This window comes from Cornus florida, unplaced genomic scaffold (genome assembly GCF_030987335.1).
Source record: "Cornus florida cultivar Cherokee Brave unplaced genomic scaffold, ASM3098733v1 CherokeeBrave_3.0.0_Hap2_Chr11, whole genome shotgun sequence".
NCBI classification, from domain to species: Eukaryota; Viridiplantae; Streptophyta; class Magnoliopsida; order Cornales; family Cornaceae; genus Cornus; species Cornus florida.
In genome coordinates, this window is record NW_026775581.1 from 78,798,732 (window position 1) to 78,815,310 (window position 16,579).

At 36.9% G+C, this 16,579-nt stretch overlaps 2 protein-coding genes and 2 pseudogenes across 2 annotated transcripts; 3 read left to right on the forward strand and 1 right to left on the reverse strand.

Annotated features, from left to right (window-relative positions):
- The first annotated feature begins 6,219 nt into the window (after window positions 1-6,219).
- Window positions 6,220-7,538, forward strand: LOC132286583 (probable carboxylesterase 17). The gene has a single exon (XM_059788942.1). It carries the CDS (start codon window positions 6,365-6,367, stop codon window positions 7,295-7,297), a length of 933 nt encoding a protein of 310 aa, XP_059644925.1. The 5' UTR covers window positions 6,220-6,364; the 3' UTR covers window positions 7,298-7,538.
- A 285-nt stretch (window positions 7,539-7,823) lies between these two features.
- Window positions 7,824-11,323, forward strand: LOC132281360 (probable carboxylesterase 7; annotated as a pseudogene).
- A 941-nt stretch (window positions 11,324-12,264) lies between these two features.
- Window positions 12,265-13,495, forward strand: LOC132286582 (probable carboxylesterase 17; annotated as a pseudogene).
- A 94-nt stretch (window positions 13,496-13,589) lies between these two features.
- Window positions 13,590-16,096, reverse strand: LOC132286584 (protein BUNDLE SHEATH DEFECTIVE 2, chloroplastic-like). Its single transcript, XM_059788943.1, has 5 exons — window positions 15,952-16,096; window positions 15,798-15,868; window positions 15,505-15,568; window positions 14,286-14,382; window positions 13,590-13,988 (listed from the first exon to the last, which is right to left on the reverse strand). Exons 1-5 carry the CDS (start codon window positions 16,007-16,009, stop codon window positions 13,910-13,912), a joined length of 369 nt encoding a protein of 122 aa, XP_059644926.1. The 5' UTR covers window positions 16,010-16,096; the 3' UTR covers window positions 13,590-13,909.
- Between the last annotated feature and the right edge of the window lie 483 nt (window positions 16,097-16,579).

The following is a 16,579-nucleotide window of genomic DNA, read 5'->3' on the forward strand; positions in this document are numbered from 1 at the left end:
GAGAAAAACATACTTAGCATTTGGTAGATACAACTTTAGAGGCTATTCTTAGTGTAGAAGAAAAGAGGAGGAGGCTAGAGACACCATTGGAGTTCTTCATCAACAAGGAGCGGATTTCTTCCATGGAGTTAGCCCTTGAGGGTTGGAGCAACACTACCATGAGTGGCTAGACATCCTCTTGGGGCTAGAGTTAGCCCCAAGCATGCTTTCTTTATCTTCATCTTGTGTATTATTGAGGGATTAGTGTTGTAATTAATGTTTTGACACTTTGATATATATAGATCTTGATTGTTCAATGATTTATGTGGTTAAATGCTTTCAATTGATCATTTCATTCTATCCATATGTCTATGTATGCTAGAATAGATGTTCATGTGCTTGTCTCTAGATTTTGTGTTATTGATGCATGTCTATGTGTATTAATGCTATAGATTTAGAGATTGTCAAAACATAGTGCTTAATATAATGCTCTTGTGATTTTCTTGATGGTTCATACTTATTCCTTGATGGATTGTGCCTCTCCCCTAGTTTATTTCCATGCTAGTAGTGTAGATGTAGTGTAGTTGTAGTGTAGTGTTAAATGGGAGGACACTCCATGCTTGTTGTTTGATGATCCAAGCTTTTGAATGCAAGTAGCATATGTCTCTAACTTTGTGTTGTATTTGGATTGTGAGCTTAATGAAAGGATTAATGACTTATTTTGATCTATTGTGCCTTTCACATGTTGTTTAGACAATATATGCTTCATTGCTTAGATTTATTATGCCTGTCACATGATGTTTAGACAATACATGCTTAACTAGTCATCCTTGCTTGTTGAATCAACCAAACACACACACACACCAATATTGCAACACACATTACCCTCATTAGTCACTTGTTAAGGGTATAGAAAAGCATTGCTTGGTGGTGATCTCTAAACCCCAAGACTCTTCTCTCTCTTACTTACTCTTAATTGCATTCCTTTGTTATCACTTAGTTTAATTTAGTTGTTCTCTAATCTAATTAACCAACCAACCAATTGTTTGATCACTCGACCTACTAGCCCTAATAACGATTCCACAACCTTGTTGACCCTCACAATCCCTTGGGACGATCCCTACTCGCCCTAGCTATATTTATAATGAAAGGTAGTAGTGGCTTTTATAAATGTAAAACTCTTGGCCCTCGTCTAAAATTCACACTTTTTAAGCTTATGGTGCGTCGACACACCAGTTATTATAATAAATTAAATACGGTTTTTACTTCCATCATTTATATTTCTTTCTTTTTAAACCTCTATTTCATTCCACCAAAATATTATATGTATATATATATATATCTGAATTTATGGGCAACATGACACAAAGACTTGGTGATTCATCTCTCTGTGAACATGCCTATAGAGGACACTGGAGTTGTATCTTAGAGTCTTTCATAGTCATCACAACCTGCATGTAGGGAGGCTGTAAAGGCTTTAGGGCAGCGCATACTGCGTGCCTCTCCATTACACAGGCCAAAAGTTTCTTTACTTCTCTTATTGATTTGATATATTTTACTAGCCTATTATTTCTGTATATTGTTTTATTTATACTATATATATTGTATTATGATTATATTGTGATATGAATATATAAGTGTAGCATTTTAATATGATTACGTAAATGAATTTAAAAATAAGATTGTATAAAAATATTAAAAATCCCAACATTCTAAAGCCTTTATTAAGTCTTCAGCGTGTTTACTTAATCATTTAAATTGATTCACGTATATTTGTTTTATATATGACTAGTGAATGATGACACTTCTTTTACTTCTCGTCGGTGTGTTCTATATGAAATTAAAATATGTTGCATATTCTGATTTTTTGTAAGGATCTCAGAGAGTTAGGAATAAGAAGAGTACTAAGACTCAATGAGTCCTTAATTATAAGGACTATGTGATTGGATATAACTCTCTTGTGTATGTGCATGTATATATATATGTAGCATTTTAAGTTTATAGAATCCGTTCTTCATTAGTTTTAATTCCTGAAACTGATACTTTCTTGAATGTTTAAAAATAAATAAATATGAACGTCTCCTTTGTAGAATAACTCTAAACAATTGTAATATATCTACATGCTTATATATAATTAACACATATAATTTGATTGAAATTAGTGATTGGTTAGTTAGGGACTTAGTGTTAACTTAGACTCCTTTCCGGCATGAATGAACTCTTATTCTATTTTTAGTTAATTTTATACTATTGAAATGAGTTTTTCTAAATCCAAAGAAGACCCTGATAATTAGGGTTACTATCTTTCTATTATGTGTCTTTTAGCAAAAGGTGCATGTGTTTAATTTTATCTTCAGAGAGTAGCCGTTATTTTTTAATTTTTTTTTTTTATATCTGGCATGTCAAAGTGGCTGCAGTATAACGTTAAGTTTTAACCGCACTTAAAACAGTTTTTCATTTTTCTTCCTCACATAAAATGAACAGTAAAAGTCAGGTCTCTTATTCTTAGCAAAAATATATAACCTGAAGAAGTTTATAGAAAGTTTGGTCTGATCTATATCTATTGGATCTCTATATATTCATATAGTTATTTAATTTGATTAAAATTAAAATTATTTTATTATGAGTAATTACAACGTTATTGAAAGACTGACTCTAAGCGACTTGGCAGACACCATTCCATTTAGTATAAAAAAAAATTTAAGATGTTTTTGTATTTTGGTCTCTACCTCTGTGATAATTTTGTTAACATTAGTTTAATAATGAAACATCAAGTCTTCAAAAATACAAACTGTATAAATAGATATTCAGGAAGTTTATTACTGTTATTAAAGTTAAAATTTTATTGATTAATTTTCTTTGGAAAAATAATAATAATAAATTCAAACTTCACCAAATTATTTGATTTGGAGAGAGAAAATTTATTTTCAAGATTTTAAAAGTTTGTGTATAATTGTATTTACTAAGATGGTGAATAATAGCATATCTAAGTAAACAGAAATGCTAAAGAAGAAACAGGGGATCCTCCTATACTGATTATTTTCATGGCTCTCTTAATCAAATAAATTAATCATAATTTTATATCATTTTCGTTGGTATTGAGATATTTTGTTTAAATTTACTTTCATAAACTCTATTTGAATTGAAGTTTAGACCCTGATATCATAGATTTCTATGTATATCCTTTGTACTTGTCAAGTTATTATTCAAACCACTAAGTTGATAGATAAGTAATTGTTTGGGTTAAAACTTATTTAAGTCAACATAACTTTCAATTGTCTCTATTGCTTCAGTTGGGTTTATGGTTGTAGAAATTTATTTCAGCACAATTTAATATCATATTTATGCTATTGAATGGATAATTAATGAATTAAAGAAGACCAAATTCTAGACGATGACGCTTCTTAAATTGGCATATGATTAAGATTTTACATATTATATAAAGGGATTTTGAAGGTAGTGAATATTGTTGAGAGATTTTTTTTACTCTTGAAATGTGGGGGTATATATAGGGCAAAATTATATGTATCATTATTGTGAGAATTTTTATGATGATGAGAATGCTCTTCTTTGGCATGAGTTAGATATTTTCAGTGTGCTACTCTATACAGAGGGAGTGATTATAATTTTATTTCTAGAGAAAACATTTATGAATTAATCGTTGTGTTGTTCTAGCCTTTGAGACAGGTTAACAGTTGATTCAAGTCAATGGCTAGTGATTCAAGTTGGAAGATGCATGCACTACAAAGATGAATTAAAATAAAAAGACCAAGTGTCTTTTTTTTTTCTAGGAGTGTAGTCCTAGAACTCTCTAGAGAAAGAAAATAATAATGAGACTGAGGATGTCTTATTTTTCTAGGAGCGTAGTCCTAAAAGTGTGGAGGGGGATGGGTTTAAGCCCCAAGGGAGTCACCTTTCGGAAGTAACCCGTCCTTTGTGATTGGAGATCCCATGAATTAGGTTCAACGGGTAGAAACAATCCGTACTGCGTGACTTATTTGCAGTACTTTCTTATTAGGAGGTTTCTTATGAAGATCCACTCATACCCATCCCTATGGCATTAATGCTGCTTAGTGTGACGTTAGGAAGGGCATTGCCCTGAATGAGCCCGGGGCAAGCAAACTCTTGCAAGGTATATGTCACATGTACCTTTGGAGGACTCACCTAAGTGAGAATAGCCGTGAGGCCGCGACTATGAGAATTGGGTTGTTCTTTAGTAACTCTAATGAGAATCAAGATACGAGCACATGGCCATTAATAGCGCTATACCGCTAACCAAGTCTTAAGTCAATACTTTGTGTGCTACATGCTGAAGTCTGATTCAATGGGTCGAGTTCAAGACCTAGTATCTCGGGTTCCTCAGATGGTGACAGTAACACTAAGTGCAAGTTCAAGTCTGAAAGACTCTTGCACCTATTGCATAGTATTTAGTTGCCAAGTTATTTTATTTTTCCATATATCTATATTTATATCTTTATATCCTATTTTAAAGTTTGAAGTTTTAAAAACTTGTAAGGAATTGTTAGGTTTTTTGAATAAAATATAAAAGTTTTAAAACTTATTTTTCAAGAGGTGTGACCCCTTATGACTTGTTGTGTCTATTGGCTAAGGGTGTGAAAATGGCCTATAAATATACGGTTATTATAATAGATTAAATACGATTTTTACTTTCATCATTTATATTTCTTTCTGTTTAAACCTCTATTTCATTCCACCAAAATTTTATATATAGAGAGAGAGAAAGAGCCATGATCTCTTGCTCCCCATGGAGCAAGAAAAATAATCCACACTTTCTATATAGACCGTTAGATTAAATCTAACGGTTATTTTACAAACCCACCTATGGCCTTTCCTTTTAACACAAAACCATTCTCACCCTATTTTTAGTTTCTATAATTAATTTTACCACCCACTGTAACAATAAAAGGTAATTATCAAAATAAAAATAGAAACCTTTGAAAAAAAAATTAATTCCCATATATTTTACTAATAAATTTGTTTTTATTTAAATGTTTCTTTGAAAGAAAAACAATACCCGTATATTGCTAAGAAGCTTGATAGTGTCTGGGGTGCCTAGTTTTTCTTCCATTTTTATTTTAAACCAACTTTGAATGAGAAATCAAAGAGTAAGATCACTTGGGAGAGAAATGGGGTTGGTAGGTATGATAAATTAGACTTGAAGCTTGATGTTTTCATGGTTCAGCATGATATGGAGAATATGTATATGTGGGTTTTCAAGGGGAGGTCTGAAAATGTATTAGGAAAGATGCAGCTGAGATGTTAAGCGGTGTGCATGATTCCAGGATTTAGAGGTGTTTTATGTTGTTTCAGAACCAAAGCTCTCATGGAAAGAAGTATTATTGTTATAGTTATTTGTGCGTGTATGTGTGAATAACAATATATATCATACAACTGAATAATGGAATCACATGACATTGACTTTATTCAAAATTGTTAAAGCTTAAACTAAATAAAATGAAAACAAAAAATTTAATCTCTTCGTAAAGGGATGAAACTTAACAAAATTTAAAAACATTTAATCCTCAAAGCCTTAAAGTAAACTCTTCCACGACAAATAAAAGTAAAGTTACGGGAATTAATTTTTATTGTTATAGTAGATGGTAATGGTAAAATTAATTATAGAAACTAAAAATAGGGTGGTAGTGGTTTAGTGTTAAAAGGAAAGATCATGGGTGGGTTTGTAAAATGACAATCTAACGGTCTATATAAAAAGTGTGGATTATTTTTCTTACTCCATGGGAAGCAAGAGATCAGGAATCTATATATATATATATATATATATATATATATATTTGAATTTATGGGCAATATGACACAAAGACTTAGTGATTCGTCTCTCTGTGAAATTGTATCTTAGAACCTTTCATAATCATCACAACCTGCACGTAGGGAGCTGTAAAGGCTTTAGGACAACGCATACTACGTGTCTCTCTATTACATAGGCCAAAAGTTTCTTTACTCCCCTTATTGATTTTATATATTTTACTGACCTATTATTTCAGTATATTGTTTTATTTATACTATATATATTGTGTTATGATTAAATTGTGATATGAATATATACGTGTAGTATTTTAATACGATTACGTGAATGAATTTAAAAATAAGATTGTATAAAAATATTAAAAATTCCCAACATATTACAAAGATACAACTCGCTTTACATTATCAACCCACCACCAATCGATCCTATCATCGTCATATGTAGCAGTACCTTTCATTTCATTGAACCACCAAACAAAAACAGATATTTTAATCAGTAGCCGAAACAGACCTCTATTTAAGCCCATCACAATCCCTGCAATTTCATGTACAAAACTTCACCATCAGAATCACCACCACCACTTCCATTTTCAAGAAAGAAATGTCCTTAGTAGGCGAAGCACCGGGTCTCATCCAGGTCTTCTCCGACGGATCAGTCAAACGTTTTGCCTTTGAACAAGCCCCGGCATGCCCTGAATCATCACCAAGAGGAATTAAGTCCAAGGATGTGATCATTGATCCGTCAAAGCCGATAACTGCTAGGATCTTCCTGCCTGACACCCCTGCATCCGCTGCTCAGCTTCCGGTTCTTGTTTACTTCCACGGTGGTGGTTTTTGCGTTGGCTCAACCACTTGGATTGGGTACCACTCTTTCCTCGGAGAATTATCTGTTACATCCAAAGCAATTGTGTTATCCGTGGACTACCGTCTTGCACCAGAAAACCGGCTTCCCATAGCTTATGAGGACTGCTATAGCGCACTTGAGTGGCTAAGTCACAAGGAAAGCTCTGACCCGTGGCTGGAAAGAGCTGACCTTTCTCGTGTTTTCCTCTCAGGGGACAGTGCTGGAGGGAACATCGTTCACCAGGTTGCTGTAAGAACGATTCAGGACCAAGGCTGCCATGTCAAGATCAAAGGATTGCTGCCGATTCATCCCTATTTCGGAAGTGAAAAGAGAACTAAAAGAGAGAGTGAGGATGGAGCAGCTGGGCTTGTGACGATGAGTGATATGTTTTGGGGACTGAGTGTGCCGGAAGGATCAGACCGTGATTATTACGGATGCAACTTCGAGACGGCAGAGCTGTCTGCAGCCGAGTGGAGTCAGTTTCCGGCAGTGGTGGTTTTCGTGGCGGGGTTGGACTTCTTGAAGGAAAGAGGAGTGTTGTATGCGGAGTTTTTGAAGAAGAAATGGGTGAAAGAAGTGAAGCTGGTGGAAGAGGAGGGTGAGAATCATTGCTATCATGTGTTTCATTCTGAATCTGAGGCTACCCGTTTGCTCCAAAAGCAGATGAGTGAGTTCATACAGAGCCTTTAGAAACTCAGATGCCATCAAATCCTCTTGGAGTCTCCAATGTAAGCAAATCTGTCAGCATACAGAAGTTAGTAATTGCACCAAGAAATATATGCATTTTTAAAATTGCATAGCAATTGAATAACAGTTTGTGCAAATTTGTTGCCAAATTTATTTATGCTACACCAATTTGAATTGGAAAATATAGTGCAATGTACACTTTGCAATCCTGATAGAGTAATTTAATATTTTGCAATTTTTGATATATGGGTGTGTTCCACAATATTTTGATAGATTTACCCAGAGCCACTTTACCTACATAATTGATTCCTGAAAACTCCATATTTACACCATAAACATGACTAGACAGGCATCTATGTACACAATAACACTATAAGATTACCCTGTAACCAGATACTTTAAATTTGGCGTGTCCACTGTAGCATTTTGATCTATCAAAACTGATAATGAAACCACCCAAAAATCCAGCTCTGTTGCAATTTCCACACAGCATATCCTTATTTCCTCTGCAAAGAAAAAGAAGCGATTAATGGGTACCTCAAAATTTTCTACTATTCAAGCTGAATGTGAGCTACTAATGAGATTTCAAGCAGAAGATTAAAGCAAGACAAGAGACCTAGCAAAAGTAGTCCACCTTTTCCCTGTGTAGTATACCCAGGTACATTACTTACCTCTTGGAAGACAATGTTCTCCAACATGATTCACCAGCTTTAAATTGTGCATCGAAAAATTGATACAGTTCGCCCCACTACTTTTGCATTGTGAGCACAGAACTGCACCTGGAAATTTGACAGCAAACTATAGATCCATAAGAGCCAACACTAATTCAGATTATGCTATCCCAAAAGAAAAGAATTTATGTCGCATTTTAAGGTAATCCTAAGTGCTTTTAACAGAAGATTATTTGATCAACTGGTTATGATAGTTTTTGGAGCACTCAAGAAGTTAGCTCCAAAAAAATCAAGAGATGTAATTAGATTGCATGTTTCAAAGATCAAACTCGCTTTAAATGATCAACCACCAACCAATCTTATTATAATATATTAAGTTGTAGAAATATAGCAGTACCTTTCTTTGAGCAACCAGCTAATCCCTTATCTTAATCAGTAGGTAACTAGATCTATATTTAAGCCATCTCAATCTCTGCAATTTCAAATCAATCTCATCATATAGTAACTAACATCTAGAAGTATAGCAGTAACTTTCTTTGAGCAACCAAAAAGTCCCCTATCTTAATCAGTAAGTAAATAGACCTATATTTAAGCCATCTCAATATCTGCAATTTCATGTGCAAAACTTCACAATCAGAATCATTACCACTCCCATTTTAAGAAAATTTCCATAGTAGCCGAGGTACCGGGTTTCATTCAGGCCTTCTCTGACGGGTCAATCAAACGCTTTGCACCTGAACTAGCCCCGGCATGCCTTGTATCATCGTCTAGGGGATATAAGTCAAAGGATGTGATTATTGATCCATCAAAGCCTATAACTGCTAGGATCTTCCTCCCCGACACCCCTACATCAGTTGCTCAGCTTCCGGTTCTTGTTTACTTCCAAGGTGGTGGATTTTGCATTGGCACAACCACTGCTTTTGGGTACCACTCTTTCCTGGGACATCTATCCAAAGCAATTCTGCTTTCTGTGGACTACCACCTTGCACCAGAAAACTGGCTTCCCATAGCTTTTAATGATAGCTATATGTCACGATCCGATTCCTAACGACGCCATGAGCATAGAAGATACGCATGCTGGTTGGCTAAGAACATTCATTGACTGGGAATGGTTCCAGGGAAGGGGCGTGCAGGACCACAGGATGGTACCTCTTCAGAGTTCAGGCAGGTCGACTCGGTTCAGTTCGAGGTGCTTGTCGCTAGTCTTGGACTTGACTATGAAGAAGGGAGTTGGCCATCCTTGCACAAACTGGTCGGGAGCTGGAGCCGTTCCCCTGACGAGGCCATGGCAGGCCGAAACCAGTCAGCATGTATCCTTGGGAGGGCAGGTCGTGGTGGCTGACCAGGGCGCTTGCGCGAGCTGAAGCAACGCCTTGGTGCCGCACGGGCCGTGCCGCTGCGCCAAATCTCTAGGCCCGTGACAAATGGTATCAGAGCAGGACTTGGGGAAAAGCATAGAGGTGTGCCCTCTTGTCGATCCGGGGGTCTTGAGAATGAAGACGGTGCACTGAAAAAGCGTCGGTGGGTAATCAATGCTGTTGGAGGAGAGCCTCCATCTCCCCATGAAGACGCGTCCTTTAAGCCGGAGGGCCGCGCGCATCGGATGGCCGGAGGGCCGCGCGCACCAAAGTTCTTGCAAGTTCAAGAGGCGTGCAAACCGTTGTGAAGGGCGGGTATCAAGTCAGCCGGAGGGCGCTTGTTTGCTCGGGGTGTCGCGGAGGCGGCATAACGTGGGGTTGCGTCCCGAAGAAGCGGGCGTCCCTTTAGCCCGAAACCCTATCATTGGGCGAGTGCAGCCAGGGGTTGTACAAGGAAGCGATAGTGGGCAGGCGAGCATACCACTTGGAGGAGACAGGCTTTGGAATGTTGGACGCAGCGGAGTCAGCGCCGCACTGCGACGAGGGCGTCGCAGGATTTGGGTGGGGGAGAATGTCACGATCCGATTCCTAACGACGCCATGAGCATAGAAGATACGCATGCTGGTTGGCTAAGAACATTCATTGACTGGGAATGGTTCCAGGGAAGGGGCGTGCAGGACCACAGGATGGTACCTCTTCAGAGTTCAGGCAGGTCGACTCGGTTCAGTTCGAGGTGCTTGTCGCTAGTCTTGGACTTGACTATGAAGAAGGGAGTTGGCCATCCCTGCACAAACTGGTCGGGAGCTGGAGCCGTTCCCCTGACGAGGCCATGGCAGGCCGAAACCAGTCAGCATGTATCCTTGGGAGGGCAGGTCGTGGTGGCTGACCAGGGCGCTTGCGCGAGCTGAAGCAACGCCTTGGTGCCGCACGGGCCGTGCCGCTGCGCCAAATCTCTAGGCCCGTGACATATAGCTCACTTAAATGGCCAAGTCACAAGGTAAGCTCTGAACCCTGGCTGGAAAGAGCTGACCTTTCTCACGTGTTCCTCTGAGGGGACAGCGCTGGAGGGAATATCGTTCACCAGGTTGCTATCAGAACAGTTCGGGATAAAGCCTGTCATGTCAAGATCAAAGGATTGCTGCCGATTCATCCCTATTTTGGAAGTGAAAAGAGGATTAAAAGAGAGAGTGAGGATGGAGCAGCTGGGATTGTGGCGATGAAGGATATATTTTGGGGACTAAGTGTGCCGGAAGGATCAAATTGTGATTATTATGGATGAAACTTTGAGATGGCAGAGCTGTCTGAAGCCGAGTGGAATCAGTTTCCGTCAGTGGTGGTTTACGTGATGGGCTTGGACTTCTTTAAGGAAAGAGGAGTGTTGTACGCAGAGTTTTTGAAGAAGAAAGGGGTGAAAGAAGTGAAGCAGGTGGAAGAGCAGGGTGAAAATCATGTATATCATGTGCTTCATCCTGAATTGAGGCTACGCATTTGCTCCAAAAGCAAATGAGTGAGTTCATACAGAGGTTTTAGAAATTCAAATGCCATCAAGGCCTCTTGCAGTCACCAAAGTAGGAAAATCTATCAGCATATAGAAGTTAGTAATTGCACCAAGAAATATATGCAGTAAAATTGCATAGCAGTTGAATAACAGTACGTGCAAATTTGTTGCCAAATTTATTTATACCAGACCAATTTGCATTTGGAAAATATATAGCAATGTACGCTATGCAATCCTAATAGAGTAATTTAATATTTTGCAATTTTCATAAACGGGCGTGCTTCCACAATAATTAGATAGATTTACCCAGTGCCAATTTACCTACATATTTGAATCCTGAAAACGTCCATATGTACAGCACGAACATGAATAGACAGACATCTACATACGCAATAACATTATAAGAGCACACTGTAATCACATACTTTAAATTTGGCATGTCCACTGTAGGCTTTTGATCTAGGCTACCATGTTTTTAACTATCAAAAGTGCTTATAAAACCACCCAGAAATCCAGCTCTGTTGCAATTTTCACACAACATATCCTTCTTTCCTCTGCAAAGGAAAATAAGTGATTAATGGGTACCTCGGAAAGCTCCACAACTCAAGCCAAAATGTGAGTCACTAATAAGATTTCAAAAATAAGGTTAGCACGATACAAGAGACCTAGCTAAAGCTGTCCACCTTTTCCCTGTATAATATCATGTACACAACTTAACTCTTGGAAGACAATATTCCTCGTAATACAAATAATAAGTTAATGTAATATGACAAGAAGGATGTTAATGGAAGTGATTATTAGCAATGATGAACCTGATACAATATAAAATTATGAATTGAAGTGGATAGCCGCAAAGCCAACATGATTCACCAGCTTTAAATTGTCCATTGAAAAAATCAACAGAGTTCACCCCATACCTTTGCATTGTGAGCACAGAACTGCACCTGGAAATTTGACAGCAAACTATAGATCCATAAGAGCCAACACATATTCAGATTCTGCTAACCCTAAAGAAACGTATTTGCTTTCGCATTTTAAAATTTCCGAAGAGCATTAAACAGAAGATTATTCTAGTGTTCATCAACTAGCTATTATAGTTCTTGGAGCACCTGTGGTGACAATAAGAGACTACTGTAAGAAAATGAGCAGTCAATTTATTTAAAATATATATATATATATATATATATATATATTATAGAATAAAATTTAAACTAATTGGCTTAGAAGATGAAAACAACCTCAAGAAAATAGCTACAAAGAAATCCTAAAAGCTCGAGAAAGGGGGGAGAAAAAGAAGATCTCCCATCAATTTGATAAACCAAGTTGTGTCATACATTTGGAAGCGAATAAACTAAAAGAACAAAAGCACATGGTTTGAGATTAGAATAAAAAAAGAGATCTGAACAAAATAACATCTCTTAAAGAAAAATTCATTCATTCATTTTTTTTTTTTTAAGAGAGATGAATAGATTGAATATTTCAAAGATCCACAGCTCACTTAACATGATTAATCCACCAACCAATCTTATTGTCATATATTAACTTCTAGAAATATAGCAGTATTTTTCTTTGAGCAACCACCTTATTTTAATCAGTAGGTAAATAGACCTCAATTTAAGCCATCACAATCTCTGCAATATCATGTGCAACATTTCAACATAAGAATCATCACTATTCAAGAAATGTCCATAGTAGCCGAGGTACCGGGTCTCATCCAGGTCTTCTCTGATGGATCAGTCAAACGGTTTGCATTTGAACTGGCCCCGGCATGCCCTGAATCATCATCGAAGAGATTTAAGTCAAAGGATCTGATCTTGATCCATCAAAGCCGATAACTGCAAGGATCTTCCTTCCTGACACCCCAGCATCAGTTGCTCAGCTTCCGGTTCTTGTTTACTTCCATGGTGGTGGATTTTGCGTTGGCTCAACCACTTGGCTTGGGTACCACTGTTTCCTGGGAGATTTATCTGTTGCATCCAAAGCCATTGCGTTTTCTGTAGACTACTGCCTTGCACCAGAAAACCGGCTTCCCATAGCTTTTGATGATTGCTATAGCTCACTTGAATGGCTAAGTCACAATGTAAGCTCTGAACCATGGCTGGAAAGAGCTGACCTTTCTCGTGTGTTCCTCTCAGGGGACAGCGCTGGAGGTAACATCGTTCACCAGGTTGCTATCAGATCAATTCAGGACAAAGCCTGTCATGTCAAAATCAAAGGATTGCTACCGATTCATCCCTATTTTGGAAGTGAAAGGAGAACTAAAAGAGAGAGCGAGGATGGAGCAGCTGGGGATGTAGCGATGAATGATATGTCGTGGAGACTAAGTTTATCGGAAGGATCAAACCGTGATTATTATGGGTGCAACTTTGAGATGGCAGAGCTGTCTGCAGCGATGTGGAGTCAGTTTCCTGCAGTGGTGGTTATCGTGGCGGGCTTGGACTTCTTTAAGGAAAGAGGAGTTATGTATGCAGAGTTTTTGAAGAGTAAAGGGGTGAAAGAAGCGAAGCTGGTGGAAGAGCAGGGCGAGTCTCATGTTTATTATGTGTTACGCCCTGAATCTGAGGCTACCCATTTGCTCCAAAAGCAAATGAGTGAGTTCATGCAGAGCTTTAAGAAGCTCAGATGCATCAAAGCCTCTTGCAGTCACCAAACTAAGCAATCTATCAGCATCTGAAAGTTGGTAATTGCACCAATAAACATATTTAAATTTGAAGTGAAATTGCATTTCTAGTAATTGAATATCAGTTTGTGCAAATTTCATTGCCAAATTTATATATACAAGAGCAAGTTCCATTTCAAAATAGAGTGCAAAGTACATTTTACAATCCTAATAGAGTAATTACACATTTTGCAATTTTAATATATTGGTGTGCTTCCACAATAATGTGATGGAAAGGACAAAGAGCCATCATTGTCTATCTAGTGCCACTTTACCTACATATTTGATTTCTTAATATGTCCATATGCGCACCATGAACATGCCTAGACAAACATCTACCTACACAATAACACTATAAGGGCACCCTGTAACCAGATACTTTAAATTTGGCACATGCACTCTAGCCTTTTGATCTAGGCTCATATGTTTTCAACTATCAAAAGTGTTCATGAAACCACCCAGAAATCCAGCACCGCTGCAATTTCCACACAACATATCCTTCTTTCCTCTGCAAAGAAAAAGACGTGATTAATGGGTACCTCAAAAAATTCTGCTATTCAAGTCGAAATGTGAGCCACTAATACGATTCTAAGAAGCAGATTAACACAACAAGAGACGTAGCTAAAGTTGTCTAGCTTTTCCCTATTTAATATACCCATGTACACAACTTATCTTTTGGAAGTCAATATTCCTCGCAATCCAAATAATGAGTTTATGTGATACGACAAGAAGGTTGCTAATGGACGTGATTATATTAGCAATGATGAACATAATGCAATACAAAATTATGAATTAAAGTGTATACCCGCAAAGCCAACATGAGTCACCAGCTTTAAATTGTCCATTGAAAAAATCGACAGAGTTCACCCCACTTCCTTTGCATTGTGAGCACAGAACTGCACCTGGAAATTTGACAGCAAACTATAGATCCATAAGAGCCAGCACATATTCAGATTCTGTTAACCCCAAAAAATTGAATTTGTTGTCGCATTTTAAAGTAATCCCAAGAGCTTTTTACAGAATATTATTCTAGTGTTCATCAATTAGTTGTGATAGTTATTGGAGCGCTAGTGGTGACAATATGATATACTCTATTGTAACAAAATGAGCAGTCAATTTATTTATATGTAAAAATTTAACTAATCGGCTTAGAAGATAAAAACAACCTCAAGCAATTAGCTTCAAAGGATCCCCGTCAAAGACAGACCTAACAATTGGAATTCCACAAAATGGATGCTCTGAAACTTGAACACGTGCAGCGTTTAACAGCTGAACCAGGCAAAGGTCTTCAGAGTTGAGCATAAAATAAGATCACAAAAGTGCCTACAACCAGCTTAATTTCTCCGAATAAGGAACATATTCTTTTCTCTCTGTCCCATTTGCTAAATACAAAGAATGATCGAAATGCTTAAAAATAGGATCCTATAAAGAAGCAAACTAGTTGAGCAAGTCTAATGCTCAGCTCAGTTATAGACTCATTCGTGACTGGTTCGCGAGGTAAGTTACCCAAGCTTGATCACGTATCGAAGGTCATTAATTTATTGAGATCATTTTAAACTCGGGGTTAATAAGCTAATAAGCATTATATTATCAGTTCAATCAGAGGGCTTGAGAAATAGATAAACAAGCTGTATCATAATTTAAAACTCCTTAAATTTCTAAGACAGGCTTGAGAAAACCACTGCTCGGGTTAGCTCCGCTGGTTTATAAATATAAAGCTACTAAGAATTAATGAAAGAAAACAATATTTTGTGCCTCCAACCCCTCACCAGCAACACTTTATTCTTCTATTCCCTTAAAGCAACCAAATGGAGCTTTGGACAATTGACATAGAGAATTAGCTATCTCCAGCCACTGGGGTGTGTTAGCTCTCGAAAACAAAGAAGGCATAAGAGGGAAATGCCTCAAATGCTTGAAAAAGGAAACCATTTAAAACAATGTGAGAAATTACATGAAATACTTTCCACAGGAAGTCAAATTCAATAGAACAAACACTACCATAATCTCATAAAAGTCTAACTTACCGTTTCCATCGCAATCGGCACAAATGACACTATTTGGTTTTGTACCCTGGTCACTTTCCACTGCCTATTAATAAAAATAAATAAAAAATTAAAATTTGAAATACAAGACATAAGAAAATAGTTGAAGTTCAAACTACCATGATATGAAAAATACAGAGTCATTACAAAGCAATATATATATATATATATATGGTTATTGATTCAATTGGGCATATTGACAAACAGATAGAGTGAACTGCAAAACAACATAGTTCAAATTTAAGTGAAGCTTACTGAAGGGAGTGAACACTAACCTTAGCTCTGACAGAGCAAAACTTAACCGTCCCAAGAAGCTTCTGATTGCCAGAACTGATTATGAAAATCCCTGAAAACCAAATTTACAAACTCAAGAGTACTGGAAAAATAAATTAATGGAATTGAACATCTATGTGTGTGTGAGATAGAGACCTGGTTTTTGTGTAATTATGAAGGAGTTCGTCGGTACAGAGCATGGGCATATCGCCATTGGGGAGAGAGAGATAGAGAGAGAGAGGAAAGAAATGTTGGTTTAAGTCGTTTGGAACCGCTAGAAAATACGTAAATCTGAAAACCATTGGATGAGAGAAGAGATAAAACTATTCTTTATCCATTTTTTTATTTCTTATTTGGTAAAAATTAAAGTAATAAACAATTCTATTAAAAGTTCTCATTCAAAATAAATAACGAAAATAATATTGATACTTTACAAAATTATGAAACACTATGATATATAGAAGATTTATGAATTAAAAACAAGTACTGGTATCAAACATAACTAACTAAAATTATGTAAATAAGAAAATGCGAAAAAAATTATGCAAAATAAGCACCGACTACTTATATAGCATTGTTAGAACATATTCGACTTTTAAATTATTTATTATTATCTATTAAAAATAATTCTATAAGAGGGAAAATCACCTAAATTTCACCTCTAAATTTGAAAAAGAGTCCAAGATTGAGGAAAAATATTTGGTGCACTGAGGCTCCGTTAAAATATTTTTAAAAATATATTTTTTTATTTTCTGTTATTTGGTTGTGGTAAAATATTTATGAA